A 10,670-nucleotide genomic window follows, 5' to 3' on the forward strand; every position below is an offset into this window, starting at 1 on the left:
CTATTTATACTCGGCTTGGATTGGCAGACGTGATCTACCTTTACAGGGTTTAAGTTGTTGTCTCGTAAAACACTTCAACATCCGTGGGAGTGAAATGGTGGCTGGATCCACCCGCATAAAATGTACAGGAGTAATCAGATGCAGAGTACCCAGGGGGTAGGGGGTAGGTGTTGCCAGAGAAGGTGTGGGAATTGCTGTTGCTTGCAGCGTTGTTGGATATGTACAGGTCGGCCCCTGAACCAAAGATTGGTCCGTAACTGGAACATGTGTATGTAGCGTTACTGTGGCGACTTGACTTGCTGTTTACCTTAACCGGAGCGTAGCCATTGATGTTATATAACGAGAACAGGAACGATTTACTTGAATAGACATAACGGCAAGGACCTGTGGAAAAACATTTTTCATATATTAATTTAAATTATTCAAAGCACTTGAAGTAGCAAGGGCGACAATGACAGCTATAAATATCTGTGTTCGAAGCTGGATGTTTTTCACATTGGCAAATTCCATCGTTGGATAATATTTGCACGCGAAGCAAAGATGGTAAATACCGCATTTACTCAATCTTTACAGTCCAAAGCAAATGAGAAGAAAAACTGCACATTTGCATCAGATTTAACATGAACTAAAAATGTGGTAAATAGATAAATCTGCTGCACCGAAACATGAATTTACAATTGTAGCAAACATTCCGCTGCATGTCGTTTTGATTACATTTACCCGCAATGCAAACCCCATTTTTGCATCACATTTGTAAGTAAAGCATAGGCGGTCAACACTTTATATTTACCAAGTAGCAAATAATACGCAAACGTTGTATTTGCACAGTAATTACATTTGAAGCAAAGATGGTGAAAAATATCGTTCACTACGTATTTGCGCCGAGTGGCAAATGTGACAAAAAATCCACATTTGACAACTTTACAGGGGCAGTAATTGCTAGGAAAAAGCGTAAATTTAATGCCTGAAAGGATGAATTTACAGGGATGGCAAATACGATTTTTGCTTCGCTTTGATCGTGTTTGATCAAATCAAAATTCTTGCTCATCATTAATTTGCACGGGAAGCAAAATACTAAATTACTTCTTCTTCACACATCCAGTACAAAATACGTCGTGCACGAGAGTATTTGCCGCGAATCCTTGTTGTCGCAAAGAAATGTAGAAATATACGTTTAAGTCGATTTTCTCAATGGGGATAAAATTTCTCAAAGTTAGCGTTTGCCTTGAAACTAGCAGAAACTAAACGTTCATTTAAACCAATTTTCTCTGTCGTTAAGGTTACCATTTACTCCCTCTTTTATTGTACGTTGTCCCAAATCGATTACTACATGATGGAGCAAAGATACCAAACCGGGACTGTATGTTCAGCACTATGCACATATTATTTTATTCAAAAGACAAATGATTAGATTAACGTAATTATTATACAGTCTAACCTCTTCTTATGGATACTTCTATACGACGGACAGTTCGTTTGGTCCCAGAAAAGCCAAAAATCATGCATTCCCTACCTCTATAATACAGACACCTCTGTAAAGCGGACACTTGGTTCTGTCCCTTTGGTGTCCGTATTAAAGAGGTTTGACATTATTATAAGTATCATGCATTTCCATTCCAAAATAACTCCAAGAAGTAGTTCACGGCAAAATTATTACATAATCTAATAAGAAGAATATTACAAATAAAAGTGTTACTTAGTTACATGTAAGACTGCATAAAATCCCATTAGGAAATCTAAACTGCTGCCTTAATTCTTATTAGCAAGTACCAATACTTGGTGGATCATCCCCAAAAATTATTGTTAAAGCCTATACAAACTGATGAGAGGCCATTATTGGGGAGTATCAGACTGATGCTACAACGACGTTAGTGATGCAAACAAAACTAACCATAGGCTTTATATACAAATGTATAAGCCAACATCTCTACACATGTATCTCACTTATTGTCGCCAAGTGCATGGCTACAACTTGGACCTGGCTGTGGCATACAAAGTAGTCTACGAGAATTTGCCTACATCTGAGTTTGAATAGTAATGACAAACTGCAGACTTTTAACAAGCGACTCACTTTCACAATGCATCTATCTTACACTCCCTGTTTTATAGTTTTAGGATAATCCATTGACTGTCCTGTAATTTCAGCAATTTTAATGAACACAGTCGAGTAAAGATTGACTTTCAGAATAAAACTCTTATCACCTTTCCAATAAGATCGTGCAATTTAGTTAGAGTTGATCATCACAGGATCATCCTGACTAAAGGCACAATAATACATTAGGGACTTTAAGCAAATTGCTACAGTGACCTCTACTATGGTGGTCGTGGTTGCAGTCCTGAAGAGAGTATGTTACTGTTGCCCGTCAAATTTCAACTTTATGCAAGTGGCACCCAAAAGTCACTACAGGGCTTTTCGCTCATTAGTTTCGTTGTTAGTAAAACGCAGGGAAGACTGAATTACTGCCCAATGAACTAGAAGTGTCAAATACGTTCTTGATTAAGAGAAAAAGAAAAAGGATAGGTTTTAAACCGGGGAAAAGTAGAATTTTATACTCATGTAGAAGCGACTATGCCATCACATTTTGTGCTTCGGCTAAAGGTCATTATTTTACTGGACATCACGCGCACGCCGTTATTTTTGGACTTTTTACTCCCAGTTGCCATAGTAGCGATCACTGTAGCAATATTTGTTACTTTGGTATTATTGGCATCCTGCCCATGAAGGGTAGTTATTTGGTACTGGTCTGTCTGACAAGTATTTATCAACCTCTCTGGTTATTTTCCCGGCTGTTCTTTCTTTGCCTCTTTGACATGCAAGCCTCACAAAAGGCGTCAAGAATAGCATTGATGTTTCTTAGCTTTGACCTCTCTGAGCATAGTGGCCTGATGTACCTGGGTGGTGGATCATTGGCCCTCTCTTCATTGTCTTCACTCTCCTCCAAAGACATAAATTGGATAGCATTGTGTAGGTCTAATAAAGCCTTTATTTTGGCTTTGTCATCTGGAGAAAGTTGTGCCTTGTCCAACACGTCTGTGCGATTCATCAATTTCTGAACACCAAAAAAAACTTATTTAGTCACAGTGGCATGACTACTATGATAAACATTTAATTAACATTTACTTTGTTCTTCAGCAACAGTTTAGTCTGGCAAAATAGTCACCCTAACTATTTTGAATCATTAGATTTGGTTCTTGCTCTCTACTCTGAGCAATTTACACTACAATCAAACCTTGCATATAAATGGAAAGGGCACTGTTAACATTAAAAATGTCAAAGGGGGTAGGATGTAGCCCTAGTGCATTCTATAGCAATCATTGATTATGTATGCATAAGACAAACATGCAAAACGTGTTGTGTTCTTACAAAATGAAAGAGCTTTGTGCCCTTAACCTGAAAGATCCAGGTACCCAGGATGAATGTTTTTGAACAAACTAAGATTTCCTTGTCGCCCAAGAGCAACAGTAATGGAACAGGGGCCACCAGGCACTGCCAAGCACAGCTCTGTTGCAGGACAGGCTAAATAAATCACTAAGTGGATGACTTAAACTACACAGTAAAAATATTTGCACTGCAAGCATTAACAAAATAATGTACATGTATTTTACCTACCTTTTTAGCTCTCAAATTGGAATCTTGTCTGAACTCTGTGTTCTTCAAGTTTTCCATTTTACTGCCTTACCACGTCTGCGCGGGTACTTCTCTGACTCCAGTACTGAAAATGGCCCCTAGCAAAAGGAAAGTATGTTAAATGTGCAGGTCTGTAGAAAAGGAATTAAGAGTGCTTCTTGGTGTTGCTAAAAGTATTGTTGGTTTGCTCCTGTTTTTGGTGTGGGTATTATTTAGTGGCTTTTCCATCTTTTGTGTTTATGTCATTAGGGGATTGCACTTGTCGCCAACACTAAGAAACTACAGTGGAACCCCGTTATCATGGTCATCAATGGGCCAAAAAAGTTTTGCCGTATTAATGGGGTGACGGTATTAATGAGGGTTTGTTTACAAGAAAATGTATGGTGGTTTTTGCCAGGCGGCCAAAAAAAAGTGGCTGTAATAACAAGGTGACTGTATTACCGAGGTGGCCGTAAGGCGGGGTTTCACTGTACCAAATTCAAGAAACTTAGAAAAGTGTACAGCTTACCTTTTTTCTCTGTTTTGGGCCATTTCTTTTACCCAAAATTTCCCCTCACTTCATTAACCAAAATACCCTCAATGTTTTTGTTCTCGACATCAGTATACCTCAAAGAAATAAAGACCAAAAAAAATGTCAAATATTTATATCAAAATAATAATACATGTATTACATGTATTGCAACAGCCTGGTTCTAAAAAAACTAGAGAGCTTAAAATGAGGCAGTTTTCTGGTAGTGCATTACAACGAAAAATATTTAAAAAATGACGGTTGCTTTTATCATCGAATAAAGCCGTTATCCAAGTGCTTGAGGCACAAAAGAAAATTAAAGTGTAACAATATAAAAAACTGTGTAATCGTCAAGTTGGTCTCCTTGTGGTATTTGTAAAAATTGAAAGTATCATAACACAAGCACCATTTTGTCCACTCAAAGAAGGATAAATAGAATAATTCCAACTTCCCACTTAAAGATGGGCACCTTACTTGAGTCAATGAAGGTTGCTTTGTCATCGAATAAAGCTTTTATCCTTGTGTTCGAAGCTTAACAACAAATTGAAGTGTAAGGATATTATATTCCTGAAAAATCTTCTTGTATATCTCCTGGTGACTGTTACAACATTTGAAATATCATTGACACAAGCACTACTTTGTCCACTCATAGATGGGTAAATAGAACTGCAACTTCCCACTCAAAGATGGGCGTCTTACTTGTGTCAATGAAGGTTGCTTGGGCATCGAATAAAGCTGTTATCCTTGTGTTCGAAGCTTAACGACAAATTGAAGTGTAAGGAAATTATATTCCTGAAAAATCTTCTTGTTTATCTCCTGGTGAATTTTGCAACATTTGAAATATCATTGACACAAGCACTACTTTGTCCACTCAAAGATGGATAAATAGAATTGCGACTTCCCACTCAAAGATGGGCGTCTTACTTGTGTCAATGAAGGTTGCTTGGTCATCGAAAAAAGCTGTTATCCTTGTGTTCGAAGCTTAACGACAAATTGAAGTGTAAGGAAATTATATCTCTGAAAAATCTTCTTGTATATCTCCTGGTGACTGTTGCAACATTTGAAATATCATTGACACAAGCACTACTTTGTCCACTCAAAGATGGATAAATAGAATTGCGACTTCCCACTCAAAGATGGGCGTCTTACTTGTGTCAATGAAGGTTGCTTGGTCATCGAAAAAAGCTGTTATCCTTGTGTTCGAAGCTTAACGACAAATTGAAGTGTAAGGAAATTATATCTCTGAAAAATCTTCTTGTATATCTCCTGGTGACTTTTGCAACATTTGAAATATCATTGACACAAGCACTACTTTGTCCACTCAAAGATGGATAAATAGAATTGCGACTTCCCACTCAAAGATGGGCGTCTTACTTGTGTCAATGAAGGTTGCTTTGTCATCAAATAAAGCTGTTATCCTTGTGTTCGAAGCTTAACGACAAATTGAAGTGTAAGGAAATTATATTCCTGAAAAATCTTCTTGTTTATCTCCTGGTGACTTTTGCAACATTTGAAATATCATTGACACAAGCACTACTTTGTCCACTCAAAGATGGATAAATAGAATTGCGACTTCCCACTCAAAGATGGGCGTCTTACTTGTGTCAATGAAGGTTGCTTTGTCAGCAAATAAAGCTGTTATCCTTGTGTTCAAAGCTTAACGACAAATTGAAGTGTAAGGAAATGATATCCCTCTACAATCTTGTGACTTTTAGAACCTTTCTGCACCATCATATTAAACTTGTTATTGTGCATGTACACAAAGAGAAAAGGTTCCTTTTAACAATACAAGTCTCGTAACAAGCACTACATTTATTTCAATTGTATACAATTTCCATTGGTCCCTGCAAATTGCATATGTCGGTTTGAATCTAGTAGGGAAATGCACGTTGTATGCAAAAAATTAATATGAACATTAAATATTATTTTTGTACAGATTTATCCTTGTGATAAACATCTACGGTCTCAGAAATTGGAGTGGAAATGTTTTGTACATTTCAGTGTCAAGGAATTTTTATATAATATTTTTCTGTCATTGCTATTCCGTACTCCGTTCCGTGATTCCGTTTCCTCATTCGAGATTCAAATTTTACGGCTGCCATCTTTGCCATTAAAATGTGCATTAGAATACAGAAAAACTTTTTTCGGTGAAGCAGCAACTATGTCTTTATTGTAAAAGAAATCAGACAAAGACGTGCTTTACAGGCATATGTTATCAAAGAAACTACGGGCAACATACAAAGGTCAGATCTGTAGGAAGCAACTCGCTGTCGCATGAAGCTCACATGTGAAACGATTTTTATGAACGACATCGATGAAATGCTCCCAAAGCTATTACATAGACTTAAATATGCCTCTATATATTTAAACAAGATTCAGAATGTACTTACGAAACAACAAGGATCCAAAAAAAAAATAATAGAAATAATAGGAAATAGGCGTTCTTTCTTCTCAATGATGGTCGAAACACTCAGTTTGCATTTGAGTCGCCAAGAGTGAACACTGAACTCCTTCATCACCGCTTCCATGGGATTTGGCGTTTCGTTTAAATAGTTTTTCGAAGTATTATTCCTCCCTGCAGTCTATCTCCGCAATCTATCACACTCTCCTCGCTCATCTTGACAAAAAAACGGCCCTGCATGAACAAACCACCAAAATGGAAGGCGAACCGACAGCGAAGAATGTTGAAAAGGGCGCGCGATTCAAAATTCAACGTGAAAACGAGGCACGCATGCTCGTAAGACTCGCGCCCCCAGAGCGAGGCAAAATGCCTGCAAGCGTTATAAATTTATTTCGCTGTTTCTAAATTGTTTCAAATTACGCGTCAATGTTTGGAGCGCTAGTAATTTTAATAACACATCTTTGAATCTCTGAAAAAAGGAAGACAGAGAGAATCATCTATCACTTTTCCAGTATTTAAGACGTGTAGTTTAGCGCAGGTGATTATCTCTGTTCTTTCGGATATTTTAGGTCAATGCAATGATTCCTCACCTTGCCTGAAGCGTAATCAGTACAGTTAAAACAAATTTTATTATATGAGAAACCTGGGATTGATCATGAAAACCAGCAAATTTCAGTAACAAAACCGCTTGCGGAAACGCAATGGAAACGAGCTGACACGTTTAAGTCAACGGAAGCGCTGCGGAAACACGAAACAATGCCTCCATTTTCATCTTACACGTTTCCCGTCGCACCGTCGTGCGGAAACGCAACGGAATTTTGAACCATCAGGTTTCCGCAGCATTTCCGAATTGCGGAAACACCTTATTTCTCCCTGTGTTAGTACAAACACTTATTCAAATGTTGAATTTTGTGTGACAAAAGAACAGAGACATGACTGTTGCTAGTACGTCAATAAGTGTGGTTCATAGGGCATAATTCTCTGAGTCAGGTTTATTAACATCAGTTTATGCTACCATAAACATGAATTTATCTTTATTTTTTAGCAATTCGTGGAAATTTAGTAAAACTTCGCTATCTTGCTGACATGCTTTCTACGTTTTGGATAGAAAAATTGTTTGAATGGCTTACCCAATGTCACTCTTTTTCATTGTAATGCAGCGTTTTTTAAAGAAAATACAAGACAAGACTAATAAACGCTAGTGGAAAAATTTGGCGGTGACATTGCTCAAACCGATTCTTTAAAAAACCGTCAACTAGTCGATCTGTACTCTGATTGACTGTATTTTCTATGACATGGTATAATTGAACTGATGTAAAATAGTGTTAATTCCAAATTCTTTTGGAAATAAAGTTTATGCTTTCAGGGGGGATCTTTATCCACCCCATGACTTGTGTTCATTATACACACTTTAGATTACCCTTCTTTCCTTTTTTATTGCCTTCGAAATGCCTCAGTTCATGGTCAAAATTTGTTAAGTGGTTAAGTTTTCCTTTGAAAGTGAACTGATGCTGTGTCGGTTGCGGAGTGGAAATTGGAAAATTGTTTAGTCAACTAGGTTGACATTGTCACCTCAAAAAGATGGCGTTTCGAACGTTCATCCCTCATCAGAAAGAATACTATCAGTATACCGAAAACACTCGCAAATTTGGTTATTTGGAAGTAATGCAAATTTCGTCCAAAAGTAAATATTTGCACATGTTACATGAGTAAAACGCACGCGAAAGTTTTTGGATGTAGTTTGGGTAAACGTTGGAAAACAGTGATGCATACATATAGATTTGCAACATGTTTGCTTAGATTTTTTCAGAAAGCAAACATTATTTTTCCACAGAGAGCAAATCTGGAGTAAATGTACACCGGATTTGTTGATTTGCGGAGGTATCAAATACGAAGCAAATGTAAAGTAGATTTCAGGTTTACGTCGTATTTGCACGCAATTTCAACAGAATAAACATCTGTGTTTGCATCATAATTACTTCTGGTGATAATTTTGGTCAAATTTAGAGGGCTAAATTTGCACCATATTTACTTCTGTTGCAAACCTGTTTAAATCCGTTTTTTCGTGCAGTGAAATATGCTTTACCGATTAACAAAGCCAGGCAACACACCAGTTCTCACCAAAAATCAGTTATAGAGCAACTAGTAAACTCTTGTAGAAAAAATGAAATTTCAGGCATGTTCGCCTTGGTTGTTATTCACTCAACTAGTTAGTTATTCTATTTAACTTCATTAGAACAATCTGTTACTGACGTACATGACCTTTTCAACTTTTTACCAGTTGTTCAGTGTGTATGTGAAAGCATTTCAATACTTTCACTCCGTTTCTCAGATCAATTTTAAGAGACAAACAGAATTATCCGGGGCAAAAAACTTCGAAAGCAAGCGGCTTAATTCTTGTTGCTGTTTTTAACTTTCTCTTTACGCCAACGGTGTCTGTGACTTAATATGCTTATCAAGGAGGCCTTATCCTCAACTATATTTTTATAAACTATATTTTGCCTTCCATTAACACATAAACGGCGTATTCAGGCAATGAAATCGCTGGTTTTAGGCCCAGTCCACACGAATCGGGATGTTTATTCACAAAAAAAATGCGCCAGCGCGAAGCATAGTAGAATCTTTTTTGCCAGTCCACACGAAAACGCTGAACATGATCTGAGTGCAATTAAGGCTTTTATGAACTGATACGTACCACCCCAAGACTTGTCAGTGTATCCACCAAATATGTAGCTACCGACTTGGACGATGGTTACAGTGGGACCCTTTCCATCACAGTTACTGTGGAATGTTGATGCCGCCCAACCATCTGTCTTAGCGTGCCAACACCTCACAAACCTGCTGCGGCCTGTAGTCTGGAGCACTGGGTCTAAAAATGAATTCAACTTGTCTCGATACTTGCTGCCATGGCTGTCAAGAATGCTGGATGAGCTGAGAGCGCCTAAAAACAAAGGTGATGCACATCGATGAGAAGGTCACACACTCGGTACACTGAAACTATGAAATTTCCAGTCCTTGCGTCATTAAATCTTGTTTAATTCTTTCGCTCTTGTTACCAATATTTCTCGAACAAATACATATATATATACTTCGACGATACTTGATTGGAAACTTTTTTAAGCAACTGCATTGACCTAAAAAACAAGGAAAATAAAGTATACGCCAAAAAACATCGATGCTAACTGAAGCTCAACATTTTGTGACCGACTGAACAACAATTAGCAGTAGCCGTTGGCTAGCAAGTGTGGGTGAAACTGCTTTTGTTCGTAGGTGAAATGTCTTTCACTGCGTGTCATGAAAACTAGATTGAACAATACGGTAAACAAGACTCATATAATTATTTAATTCAACTATTTTATTTGCAGTTGATTAGATACAATTAGCCAGCGAGGAAACACGTTTGTATTTAATTCGCCGGCAAAGATACATTGAAACAGTAGTCATGCGTGCAGTCATGCACAAAGTCTTGTTATTCAATCGAATATTCAATCCGTGATCAATGACCAAAGGCAGTTGATAAGCGATACAAAATAATGAAACATCTTAAATTACCACTGGAGTTTAAAGCTTATTAAAGCTTTCGGTTGACAGGCGACGTAACATACTTGAAAACGTATAAAAGATAGAAACCCTGGAAAACCATGCACTATTTAAGTAGTGAAACCTGAATAAACTTTATAATTTACATCGATTTCTAGACTTTGCTAGAACTAGTATCTCACAGAAAACTTGTCCCACACTTTTCCTGGGGTAAATAGATCAGGCCGGCAAGGCGAATAGAAAAGTCTCCCATTTAGTGCTGTATTTGTGTACTTGAATTACCTGTGCTTGCTAATCGAATGTAATAATGATTGTTGCATCACTTGCGTGTGTACTCTCATGATTACCGTGACATCAGACGAATCTTGAACTCAACACCAGGGCCTTCGAGGTCACATTCCATTCATACCACGCATATTAGCCGGTAGAACACAGGAATGTCAACAGATCGAGAAAAAATCCGGCTATACAGTGAGAATGTCGCTGACCAAGAATACAGTGGCGGGCTCCTTTTGTCGCCCGCAATTATTAAAAATCAAGGCAAAAGACACGATATGGCGGTATACTTCTTATAAAATGTAGGGTTTACATTG

At 37.7% G+C, this 10,670-nt stretch overlaps 1 protein-coding gene across 1 annotated transcript in view; it reads right to left on the reverse strand.

The window, feature by feature from the left end:
• Positions 1 to 49: 49 nt before the first annotated feature.
• The window catches only part of LOC140936624 (titin-like), a 16,498-nt gene continuing 5,877 nt past the window's right edge, over positions 50 to 10,670 (reverse strand). The window contains exons 2-4 of the mRNA XM_073386123.1: positions 9,236 to 9,484; positions 1,743 to 1,748; positions 50 to 384 (exon numbers count right to left, since the gene is read on the reverse strand). Coding sequence (XP_073242224.1) covers positions 50 to 384; positions 1,743 to 1,748; positions 9,236 to 9,484 — 590 coding nt within the window. The remainder of the gene's footprint in view (positions 385 to 1,742; positions 1,749 to 9,235; positions 9,485 to 10,670) is intronic.

The sequence above is a fragment of the Porites lutea genome, chromosome 5, assembly GCF_958299795.1.
Source record: "Porites lutea chromosome 5, jaPorLute2.1, whole genome shotgun sequence".
NCBI classification, from domain to species: Eukaryota; Metazoa; Cnidaria; class Anthozoa; order Scleractinia; family Poritidae; genus Porites; species Porites lutea.